The sequence below is a fragment of the Vipera ursinii genome (assembly GCF_947247035.1).
Source record: "Vipera ursinii genome assembly, chromosome: 5".
Lineage (NCBI taxonomy): Eukaryota > Metazoa > Chordata > Lepidosauria > Squamata > Viperidae > Vipera > Vipera ursinii.
The window spans coordinates 91,436,287-91,448,711 of NC_139518.1; the positions used below are offsets into that span (position 1 = coordinate 91,436,287).

Consider the following 12,425-nt stretch of genomic DNA (forward strand, 5'->3'; position numbering starts at 1 on the left):
GAAATACCTAGGCCCACAAGACTAAGAACTGAGAGAAAAGGAAGCAAGAATTAGACTGCTTTTGCTGCAATTCTCAATTTACAGGTGCTGTTTGCCTGCGCAGAGGCTCTTCATGCACATGGCTATAGCAGCGAAGCGTGTCGTCTCACAGTTGAACTTGCAAAAGACTTGCTGGCTAATCCTCCTGATCTCAAAGTGGAGCAACCCCCAACCAAGGTATAATGCTGGTGGAAACACAGTTTAAATGGAAAGACCAGGATTGGACAGTAGCTAGTAGGAGATTCAGATGTGTGTGTGTGTTGCTGTGGATAATGTTAATGCGGTAATAACTATAAACCTTTACTCTGAACCATCAGTTGATAATTATGTTCTGATATTTTGAGAGAATTGACTCCCATCTCTTTTGACGTGCATTCCCCTTTGTATGTCTTCTTCCTCTGTTGTAATCCTTTCTGTCCAATCTCTCCACTCTGATGGGGGGGGGAACATCAGGAAAGGTGCAGAACAACCTCTACCGACCATAATAGTTATTTCCTGCCTTAACCTTTGGGGTGTGTGTGTGTGTGTTGGACTAGAACAGGGCTTTTCAACCTTTTCACCCATTGTACCACTTTTAGGATATGGCAACATCCAAGTACCACCAGTTGCCTAGCAAGGTATCAAAAACTTGATAAACAAAAAAAGGGAAAAAAGTGATGAAGTACAGGTAGTCCTTGACTTACAACAGTTCGCTTAGAGACTGTTCGAAGTTACAGCGGCACTGAAAAAAGTGCCCCCCAAGCCACAGCCAAGCAAGACACCTGCCCGCCCAGTGGCACTCTTCCTCCTGTCCAAGGTTTTCATTGTTGTGAGCATTTCTGTTGAGGATTGGCAGCAGGGGTGGGGTGGGGTGGGGTGTTTGGTTTTTATTCCCCCCATCTGCTAGGTGGTTGCAGCAGGTTTTGGTCACTTCACATGACCCTGGGACACTGTGACCGTCATAAATATGAATCGGTTGCCAAGCATCTGAATGTAAATCACAAAACCCTGGAGATGCTGCAATATTCTAGCTGATCGGCGCTTCTTCTGGGCTCAGAAGCGCCAGGATCAGTGCTGAGTTCCAGCTGTAGCCTGGCACTGATCCTGGTGCTTCCGCTGAGCCCTGACAGCCCCGAAGCTCTGATCCTGCTGCTTTCGCTGAGCCTTGACAGCCCTGCAGCTCCAGCCATCTCTCACTCAGGCTTGTGCGGTGCTGCCACCGGTTCAGCTCATTCCCCTCCCCTGCTACCACTTTTCTAAGATGGTCGCGTACCACCTGCCAGGTGCCAATGTACCACAGGTGGTACCCGTACCACTGGTTGAAAAGCCCTGGACTAGAAGACCTCTGAGGTCCCTTCCAGCCCTATGATTCTATGCTCTATACAGAGGCTGATGTGGGGAAAGGATGCATCTTCTGAAGAGCTTTGGCTTTTTTTGCCAACTGTTACAGAATAATGTTATTCAGTGTGGGATAACAGGCTTGAAAGAAAGAGAAAGTTGGGAGTAAGAACGGTTGTTGCAAGGGAAAGGAGGCAGCAACTGGAGTCCCTCAAGGATTGTGTGTTGGGATTAAAAATGAACAAAGGTGGATGGCCACAGGTTATATGATTTTGGATGATAAAGGTACTGAAACACGGAAGGAACTTTTGAATCGTAGTGCAAGGTGTGACCGAACCTTAAAACAAAATAGCTGAATCGGTGAAAATGCGTTTTGATATAAATAGGAACACCTCCCCCTCATTTTGCCATAAAGGTTTTTTTTCTCCTTCTGTTCAGTTGTGTCCAATTTTTGGAAACTCCCTTAACAAATGTGCCATGGTCTCTTCCCCAAGGGCTGAGAGGAGGACTTGCCCCGGGTCACCCAAACTGGCTTCGTGCCCAAGGTGGGACCTGAGCTCACCATCTGCTGGTTTCTAGCCTGATGCTTTAATCACAACACCAACCAGACAATAATAATAATAATTAGTAGTAGTAGTAGTAGTAGTAGTAGTAGTAGTAAAGTTGGAAGGTCATCTAGTCCAACCCTCTGCTCAGGCAGGAAACCTTATACCATTTCAGACAAATGGCTGTCCAGTCTCTTCTTAAAAACTTCCAGTGTTGGAGCATTCACAACTTCTGGAGGCAGGTTGTTCCACTGGTTAATTGTTCTAACTGTCAGGAAGTTTCTCCTTAGTTCTAGGTTGCTTCTCTCCTTGACTAGTTTCCATCCGTTGCTTCTTGTCCTGCTTTCAGGTGCTTTGGAGAATAGCTTGACTCCCTCTTCTTTGTGGCAGCCTCTGAGATATTGGAACACTGCTATCATGTCCTTCTGTTCATTAAACTAGACATAACCAATTCCAGCAGCCGTTCCTTATACTGTATGTTTTAGCCTCCAGTCCCCCAATCATCTGTGTTGCTCTTCTCTGTACTCTTTCTAGAGTCTTGACATCTTTCTTACATTGTGGCAGGGCTTTTTTTCTCAGAACGGCGTTCCGGCACCTTTTTTTTGCACAAAAAAAGGGGGGGGGGAAGCCTTTGCACAAGTTGTGCTACTCCCCTTATTGGAAATGCTGCTGAGTGCGCCAAAAGACCGGGCCAGCAAACTTTGCACAGGCAAGTTGCCTGCAGCAAAGGAGAGTTGGCAGGAACTTTGCACCCTTCCCTGCTGCCCAACTATACCATCTCAAGTAGGTAAGAGAGGACAAGGAGTGGGAGGTGGGTTCTACGGAGTCCATGTGGACTCCTTCCTTGTGCTCATCTGTGTCAGCCAGGCTGGTGGCCTCCCTGGTGCTGGACCTGTGCCTCCGCTGCTGCCTCATCCTGCACACCTACGTGGCCACCCTGGAGCGCTTGGCCCTCAACACGATACACACTTCCACTGTGTTCTGTTCCCTCACCTTTGTAGAAACGTGTGACTGCTGATTCCCGAGTGCTGGGGGGAAAAAGAGGAATCCCTAACCTTGCATGGCTAAATGTTAATTTCAGCCTTAGCATCCAGCCTGCAGCAATGTCAAACCGCTGTGCTGACAGAGCATGGCCTTGGCACCCTCTTGGGGTCCGTAATGGCGGCTGCCGTGAATTCCAATGAGGAGGCCATTGCTATAGCAATCCCAAGCGTGCCGGTTCTTTGCTGGAATCATTTGCCTTTCGTGCGACTTCTCCCGTGAGGGGCCACGACTTGGAAAGGCAGCCCTGCTCTCGTGTCAGGAGAAGCGAGAAATAAATTCCTCCGCTTTCCCCCCAGAAGCAGGCGTACCACTCAAAGCAGAAAAGGAAAAGAGAGGGAAATATTTGAATACCTTTTTCTTAATTGGCTTATACTCTTTGGTTTGCTGTTCCCTGTTTGCAACTCCGCTACTTACTGAGAGAAAGTTGGTGAAATAGCTTCCCGGGGGCACAAAAGGAGGAAAGTGCCGAGAAGTGCACTTACCTGTATGCTGGCATTGTGAAGATTCTGGATTTCCCTCTCAGCCTTCCTATCCTAGGAAGATCCAGCAGAGATTGACCAAAAAGGAGAGGGCTTGCAACTTCTGGTTGTAGTTATCCACATTTCTGCACACTGAGATAATTGGCCACTTATACAAATACAGAGCCTATCATGCTTTTATATTTATATGTAACAGATACATTACCTGAAAATTTAGGGGAGAAAAAATTGTGTATATATGTATTTTGGTTCTCGCTTTAGAAGTATTTGGCATGTCTGCACTGCCAATTGCACTGTCAATTATATACCTATAAATATGTCACTCATGACATAATTTTTGTAATGTATAAAAAAATTGAACCAGCCCAGAAACTCATTTCCCTTTGTTTGTGTATATATAGAAATTATAAACCCTGAAATAGATTTGGAAAGAGCAAGGACTTTGATTAAATGGAAATATTGCTAAGCATAGAACTGTTGAGTTAATTTGCAGCTGTTTCTTCTGTTTTCTTTTTATGTGCTTATGATTTTACATTGCATTTTAAAATCAGCTAAATCAGTTTGGTGGGTCGAATCCCGAGTGCCGCGTAACAGAGTGAGCACCTGTTACTCGTCCCAGCTTCTGCCAACCTAGCAGTTCAAAAGCATGTAAAAATGCAAGTAGGGACCACTACGGTGGGAAGGTAACAGTGTTCCATGCACCTTTGGCATCTAGTCATGCCGGCCACATGACCACGGAGATGTCCTCGGACAAGCGCTGGCTCTTCGGCTTTGAAACGGAGATGAGCACTGCCCCCTAGAGTCGGAAACGACTAGCATGCATGTCGTTTACCTTTACCTTAAATTGAATAGGAATAAGATTGTGACTGAAAGAATACTAATTCTGAAATATAGTAAATATCTTTAACAAGTAATGTTAAATTTAACTTTAGTGTAATTTCCTTGCTTACTGTAGCTAAAACTGGAAATTATATTTCTAAAGCATTAGTATGGATCATTGAAAAGAACAAAGATTTAATATTTATGATTCAAAAATATAAATGTGTGAGAAACATGTTTTTTAAAGATCTTTGCAGCTTGTTTTCATATATACCCTGTCAAAGGAATAACTAAAATTATGAAATTTAGAATCTACCAAGCTTCCCTCCCATGGACAGAAGACAATCCATGGGAAATGTGAATCAGTAATCCATAAGCATGATAGGCTCTGTATTTGTACAAGTGGCCGATTATCTCAGTGTGCAGAAACATGGATAACTACAACCAGAAGTTACAAGCACTCTCCTTTTCACTGCATGGGAATTCAGACCCAAGATGAATTTTTGGTTAATCTCTGCTGGATCTTCCTAGGATAGGAAGGCTGAGAGGGAAATCCAGAATCTTCACAATGCCAGCATACAGGTAAGTGCACTTCTCGGCACTTTCCTCCTTTTGTGCCCCCGGGAAGCTATTTCACCAACTTTCTCTCAGTAAGTAGCGGAGTTGCAAACAGGGCACAGCGCAACCAAAGAGTATAAGCCAATAAATAAATAAATAAATATATAAATAAAATTATATAAATAAAAGATTAATAAGATGAGAGTTCCAGCACATGGGTTTTTTTTGTAGAAAAAAAGCACTTCATTGTGGTGACCAAAACCGAGTGCCGTATTCCAAGTGTGGCCTTACCAAGGCGTTGTAAAGTGGTATTAATACTTCACGTGATCTTGATTCTATCCCTCTGTTATTGCAGCCCGGCACTATGTTGGCTTTTTTGGCAACTGCAGCACACTGCTGGCTCATATTTAAGTGATTGTCCACTTAAAAAGTTTATTAGATTGTCCACTCTCAAAACATTTATTAGAAAATAATGAATACTGAATATATGACTGCAAGTAACGCAAAATATGAAGAAGTATGAGTGAGGCATAATTACTCCATATTACAAAATTACTCCATTCCACATTAAATTGTTGAGCTGTGGTTCTGAGGAGCATCTTTTTGTCACCTTGTAGAAAAAAAATCTCACATTGCTTATTTATTTACTAAAACACACTCATGTCCTATCTTTATTCCAAAGACAGATGGGTATATTTGATTCTTCTCATATCTTTTTATTCCTAAAACATTCATTTGTTAAAATATATAAGGGTGTGAAGGCAAAACATTGGGAAGTATAGATCAGAGTTGCTGCTAAAGGTAAAGTAAAGGTAAAGGTTCCCCCGCACATGCATGCTAGTCGTTTCCGACTCTAGGGGCCGGTGCTCATCTCCGTTTCAAAGCCGAAGAGCCAGCGCTTGTCCGAGGACGTCTCCGTGGTCATGTGGCCGGCATGACTAGACGCCAAAGGCGCACGGAACGCTGTTACCTTCCCACCGGAGTGGTCGAATATTTTCCTTTATGCTTTGCCTACAAAGTCACTTTATAAAAAAACAATATTTCTTTAATGATGCTGAAGCTGAGTTGCATTTTACTTTCAAAAGGTTTATGACATAGTGCAAATAAAAACAAATGTTGCCTCAAATGGTGATTAAAATTATACAGCATTCTTTGTTATACTTCATAAAGTTTATCTTGGCCCATTTTATTTTATGTGTGGATTTTTCCTTGTCATCTTCTGGGGATGGGTCTAGACCAGGGCTAGGCAACCTTGGTTCTTTTATGACTCGTGGACTTCAACTCTCAGAATTCCTGAGCCAGCCATGGTGGCTCAGGAATTCTGGGAGTTTTTTTATTTTTTATTTTATTTTAATTCCATTTATATCCCGCCCTTCTCCAAAGACAGGGCGGCTTACAAGCTTAGCAGTAAGTTGAAGTCCACGAGTCATAAAAGAGCCAAGGTTGCCTACCCCTGGTCTAGACTGAATTTGCCCTGATGGGGTACAACTGAAATCAGTAGAATTTCAGCTAAGACTAGAGAATCAGATTTGTTTGTATTTTCAAATGCACTTCTCTGATTATAAATATGCACATCAAATATGTATATTAAAGGTGTGTAAAAGGGTAAAGATTCCCTTAAGACTTAAGTCAAGCTAAACTACATGGAAAAGTCAATTGCTTTTCTTGTTAAATGTTCTTCCAGTTTCCTACTGTTGTCTGTAGTCTGGGATATCCTGATCATCTCCCAGTCAGATCTGCTCAGCCAAGAGTAGATTGCTGCTGTGAGTAGGCATATATAAAGGAAAAAGACTTGCAAGAAGTGTAGTTTAAAACCCCCCCACACATACATTTTTATACATCTAAGATGGCACATAAATGAAATCAGTTCCCAGGCATACTTATCATTTTTAAATTGTTTTTCTATAGCATCAAAGCACAGGAAAATTCACATTCAGCCTTCTAATTCTCCATCCTACAGGGAAAGAAAAATAAAGTATCTACTAGCAAACAGACTTGGATAGCAACAAACACTTTATCCAAAGCTGCTTTTCTACTGACTGTACTGAGTGAGCGGCAAGAATATCACAATCTAGCTTTCCAGATTGGCATGTTTGCTCTGGAGTTACAGAGGCCGCCAGCATCTACCAAGGCCCTGGAGGTATGTATGGGATGGCGTGGGGGGTGGGGAGATTGCGCACCAAGAGAATCCTGAAGATAATGAAACATTATATCATTAATGAAGCTCACTGAGGTTTTGGTTTTGTACCTCTAGCTCTAGGTTCAACTTGTTTGACTGAAAGAATTTCTCCCCTAAACTCTAGTTAAAAAACAAGTATGTAGTTTTTGTAAGAGTAGTTTTACAATGGTGACATTTTTTCTACAGTGATACAGTATAGGTAGTCCTTAACTTATGACCGCAATTGGGACTGGAAAATTTGTTGTTGACGAGTGTGGTCATTAGGTGAGACATCACATGACTGTGACCCGTGACTTTCTCTTCTGCCTTCCCCATTGACTTTGCTTGTCAGCAAATGGCAACCACGTAACTGCAAGATACTGCAGTTGTCATAAGGGCAGGCCAGTTGCCAAGTACCCAGATTGCAATTACATGATCACAGGGACATTGTGATGGTCATAAGTGTGAGGACCAGTCGTAAGTTAGTTTTTATAGTGCTGCCAAACAGTCACTAAATCATAAATCAAGGACTACCTGTATTGGTTTTGGTACAATCTGTTAGCTGGTTATTTTGTTTAGTTTCCAAAATGTGCAGTTCCAGCTGCATATTCTCCACAGATTTACATAGACTTTCATATGGCTCTGCAGAGGATCATACATTGAGTTTAGTCCCCAAAGTTAGGGAATTTCTTGGCAGCCATTACTGGATAAAAAAGCAGCCCTCTCAGCCTGAGGCTAGGATTCTTGCGCTTCACTAAAAGCATTCTTTCTTAATGTTATTATCCAGTCTTTGTGCATAATAATGCATTTGTTCAAATAAAAGGTTTGTGCGTATTTCTCCTTGATCCATATCACACAGGTCAAGCTGGCTTACCAGGAGTCTGAGATCGTGGCCTTGCTGAAGAAGATCCCACTGGGCTCTAGCGAGATGAATACTATTCGGGGGAGAGCTGAAGAGCTGAGGGAAGGGACCCTGTGCGATTACCGGCCTGTCCTGCCTCTCATGCTCGCTAGCTTCATATTTGATGTGTTGTGTGCCCCAGGTAAAACCCCTGCCTACCTATTTACCCAAGAGGAAGCCCCTTGAGGAAAAGAGTAGCAGCGATGGTTTTTCAGTGCAATTTCCACAGTCCATTCATTTATGTCTGTTGATTCTTGTGTCCGTGAGAACTTCCATGTTTTCTGCAAGGTTAAAAAATATATACCTGCTACCCTTGGTTTAGACCAAATGCTTACATGTGAAGGAGCTGTGGAGGTCCTGAACCTAGCCCAGGGGTCAGCAACCTGAAACAGTGAAAGAGCCAGAACCGGTTCCCTCACAAAAGGAAAAACTGGGAGCCGCAAAAAATGTGTGCGCATGCGCATACATGTACCCATGTGCAGAACAGGATTTGACTGAAGAGTGGAGCCAAGGCGAGATATGCACCTACCCTGCATATTTGAATTGATTGGTTAAACTTTTTTAGTCCCACTTTTTTTTTTGGACTGCACATGGCAGAGGACTGGGAGCCGCAGGAGACGGCTGAAAGAGCTGCATGCGGCTCCGGAGCCGCGGGTTGCAGACCTGTGACCTAGCCTTAATCGGAAAGCTTGGAAGTATGTAATTAGCGTATCTAAATAGAGGATTTTCAATCAGTCTTTAAAACTTTATTAACTACTGGTATGTCCTAATGTTACCAATTGACAGCTCTCCTATAAATGATTCTCCAGAAACTTTGGGGTACAAAGTAATTTATGCCTGTTGCTGGCCTGTAACTGATGGGAGTCAAAGTATTTAGTGGGCACCGGGGGAGACAAGATGGTTTAATTTATAGGTGTTATGCCCAGCTTCTTAAAGCAGATGGTCAGTTTTTCAGTGACTACTTGCTGAATCTCTACTACAGTTTTTTTTACAGATAAAGCACCAAAACTAAGACCATATTTTACAGCTCTGAGGAAGCCAAAACAATGCACAATGCCTTGTGGTGACTGCAATCCTCTTTTCATTCTGAATTACCAGCTGTGCCATGTGTTAAATGACAATTAGAGTTGTACAAAAAATATCCTCGGGAGGATAAAATATCTCAACATGGTACTGAGGTCTGATTTTTGTACTGACCTTGCAAGAAAATTTTATCATGTTGGTTTAACTGTAGCAATATTGTACGGTTGTTAAAATACAATATTTGCACTAGTTTTCTTTACCAGTCCAGGCAATGTTTATTCTCTAATTAATAGAGAGCTAACTAATATCTCTGTTCCTGTCCTAGTGGTTTCTCCTACAGGGTCAAGACCCCCAAGCCGTAATTGGAACAATGAAATGCCTGGAGATGAAGAACTTGGCTTTGAGGCAGCCGTGGCAGCACTTGGTGAGTGCTTAGTTTTTCCCCCTGTACAGTTGCTCCTATAATTTGAAAAGAGATCCTGCCCATGTCAAGTATCTGAATTTGCACAGATGTTGAATTCTCTTCTTGAATCACCTAAATAGAATTGAAATAATGAAAAGCCCGGGCACCATAGCTGATATTCTTTTTAAATGAAATCTAAAGTTTTATACAGAATATTTGTATCAATATTGATAATTTATTCTGTATATCAACATTTATCTGTAGCACTTGATCATGAAAAAAGGAATCGAATGTAATTCAGACATATTTTGCATAATAATAATATATAGCATACTGTGTTTTGCCAGTAGCCATTTTGACGAGACTGGAAGATTGCCCTAGTAGGAATGTTTTAGTATTTACATAAAGTAGGACAACATTCTTGAATTCTGCTTTGCAGGCATGAAGACAACAGTGAGCGAAGCAGAGCATCCTCTTCTGTGTGAAGGTACTCGAAGAGAGAAAGGAGATCTAGCTTTAGCCCTGATGATCACTTACAAGGATGATCAGTCTAAACTCAAAAAAGTAAGTTATTTTTAGAAATGTTTAGAAGTGGAACATCTTTAGTTCATTTTTAAATAACTAAGCTTTTCAGAGTTTTCTTGGAAACCAACTAACATTTGCAGGACTTCAAGATTTAAAATACCATTTGATGTGTACATGTGAGAGAGATAGGGTGGATGCTGTGTGTGTTGCCCCAGTGTGTTTCCCTGTAATGCACCTGTATGTTTCTGTGTGCACGGGGTGAGAAATATAATGTCTACTTTGATCATGAGACCATGACAAGGGTACTTAGAATGGAAGAGTTAGCAACTGCTGCTAAACCTATGGCCAAATAATGTCCTTGCAGTCTTTTGCAGCCATCAGATTGGTTTGGCTTATGTTTCTTTTACTTTTTCCCCATTACACCCAAAAGTTATCCTATTGGTAGGAAACATTTGTATTTCCTTTCCATAATTTATTTCCAGTACTCTATTAATATGGAAAGAACAAAAAAAGTGGAGTGATTAGATCAGTCTACGCCAAGCACTTAATGGATCCACTGGGTTTTTAGAGAGCATTGGAGTTTCTGAGATCTGGTGAACAGTTTGATCAAGATCCATTGGAATAGGAGAGCAATAACGGAACTTGCACTGGATTGGCCTCTTCACTCTCACAAAACTGCTGCAGTTCCTTACCTTCCAGAGTAGCTGGAAATGAAGAATAGAGGAGATAACCAGAGCATTATTGGAGGGGAAAACTTGTCAGGAATCTAACTGGACACTGGCAATGAGCGGCAAAAGGGACATATTTTGCTGCTCTTACTGTATTTGCTGAATGTTATCCAGCAGCCCTTTTTAGGACAACGTTTCCCCTTTTAAGGAATCTGAAGTGTTGCCATGAAGAATTCTTGCAATTGTTGGCAAGTAAAATTGCTTAGACTTAGAGTTGGGCTCCAGTTGGACAGAGTTAGGTTGGAGATGACAGGAACTTTGTTTGAGGTGATCTGGGCACTGAGGAATCAGGGCTGTCTGTCATGTTTGTCACTACTCAATTGGATCTCTGCCTCTCATGGTTGGTTAAGATTTCTTGTGAAGTGACAGGAGGTTGAGTTCAAGCAATAGTGTTTTTAGAGAGAAGGAGGTGCAATTATTTTTATAATTTTAGACTGGTCTGCAACCTTCTCTTTTTAGAAGTGGATTATTTGGATCTTTGACTGTTGGATTTCAGGCCAAAATCCTGCTTCAGGCCTGGATGCAAGAATGGTCTTCTACTGTCCCTGCAGAGTGTCACAACATTCCCTGCTTTACAGCTGATCCAGTGCCTGAAGGCTATTGGGAGAAATAGGCTCAAACTGAATTCACCCAAGACAGAATGGCTTGAAGTTTTGGGTAAACAATTCTAAGGAAATTGCTCTGGATTTATAGCTCTTACTCAATCAGCAGGCTACAGTTTTTGTTTTTATACAGTTAAATTGCATGTACAGATTGTGCTCATTCCTGCATTGGAAGCCTCAGTTCATAATCCCTTGTGCCTTAGTCTATTTTGAATATTTTAAAATGCTTGGGGGTTGCACCTGGAAAGAATTCATTCACAAACCAAAACTTGAGCAAAATGTGATGGCCACGGCAATGGTGAGTATATCATGATATATTTTTATGACTACAGTGCTCTGGAGACTTCATTGGTGGCCTGTTGGCCTCCTGGTGCAATCTAAGATGTTGATTGTCACCATTAAAAGCCTACATGATCCTTTACTAGAATACCTGAGGGCCACTTTCCTTTCTATCTATCTGCCCATCCAACAAGTTCGGATAGAATCAGATCCATACAAATCCCTTCTTTTAAAATTTTCCTCTGGTGGAGCCTCTGGTTTCTTGTTCTTGGTGGTGGTAGTGGTGGTTCCTATATTCTGCAAGTATCTCCCCATGGTGATCCAGTCTGTTCTTTCACTCGTGCTTTTAGAAAAAAAGTTATTAAAACTTATTTAGCACAGGTTATTTTGTCAGTGAAGGTTGGAATCTGTTACATTCATGACTGCCTGTCTTTTTGGTTTGTTATTTTGATATCAATTTTGTTTGAGTTACGTGAGGGTTTCACATGCACATGTCGCTGTTGGTATAACAACACTCTTGGAGAGTTTCATCTTTGTGGTAATACTTACGGCTGTCATAGGCCAAATTGGGCACATGCTTTGAAACACAGCCAGTTCAATTGTTAATGTCCTTATGTGTACCTCCGTCAATAGACATACTGCTACCAAGATAAGTACATTGTTGGACTTGTTCTGTAGCCTGGCCAAGGACTGTTATAGGCATATTATCCTGGGCACATCCGACTTACATAAACTTGGTCTTTTCAAGATTTATACATAAGCCAATCTTTTTGGCCTCAGTTTCTAAACTGGTGGTCATTTCTTGTAAGCACCTTTTTGTTTCACCAAGCAATGCAATGTCATCCTCAGAATCTAAATCCGATAGATGGGCCTTGTCCATGGGATGCCAAAGCTATTTATTTATTGATTGATTTTATATACCGCCCTATTCCCGAAAGACTCAGGGCAGTTTACAGGGCGAATTAAACAATACAAATAAATACAATTAAAATAGAATTAAATTAA

At 41.7% G+C, this 12,425-nt stretch overlaps 1 protein-coding gene across 7 annotated transcripts in view; it reads left to right on the forward strand.

Annotated features, from left to right (window-relative positions):
• The window catches only part of ZSWIM8 (zinc finger SWIM-type containing 8), a 75,164-nt gene that overhangs the window by 40,938 nt on the left and 21,801 nt on the right, over positions 1 to 12,425 (forward strand). For all 7 annotated transcript variants that reach the window (XR_014492700.1, XM_083364153.1, XM_083364154.1 and 4 more), the window contains 5 exons: positions 85 to 216; positions 6,762 to 6,941; positions 7,819 to 8,002; positions 9,209 to 9,307; positions 9,726 to 9,850. Coding sequence is in view for 6 of the 7 variants with exons in the window: in XM_083364153.1 (XP_083220279.1) it covers positions 85 to 216; positions 6,762 to 6,941; positions 7,819 to 8,002; positions 9,209 to 9,307; positions 9,726 to 9,850 (720 nt within the window). In the remaining variant the exon portion in view is untranslated. The remainder of the gene's footprint in view (positions 1 to 84; positions 217 to 6,761; positions 6,942 to 7,818; positions 8,003 to 9,208; positions 9,308 to 9,725; positions 9,851 to 12,425) is intronic.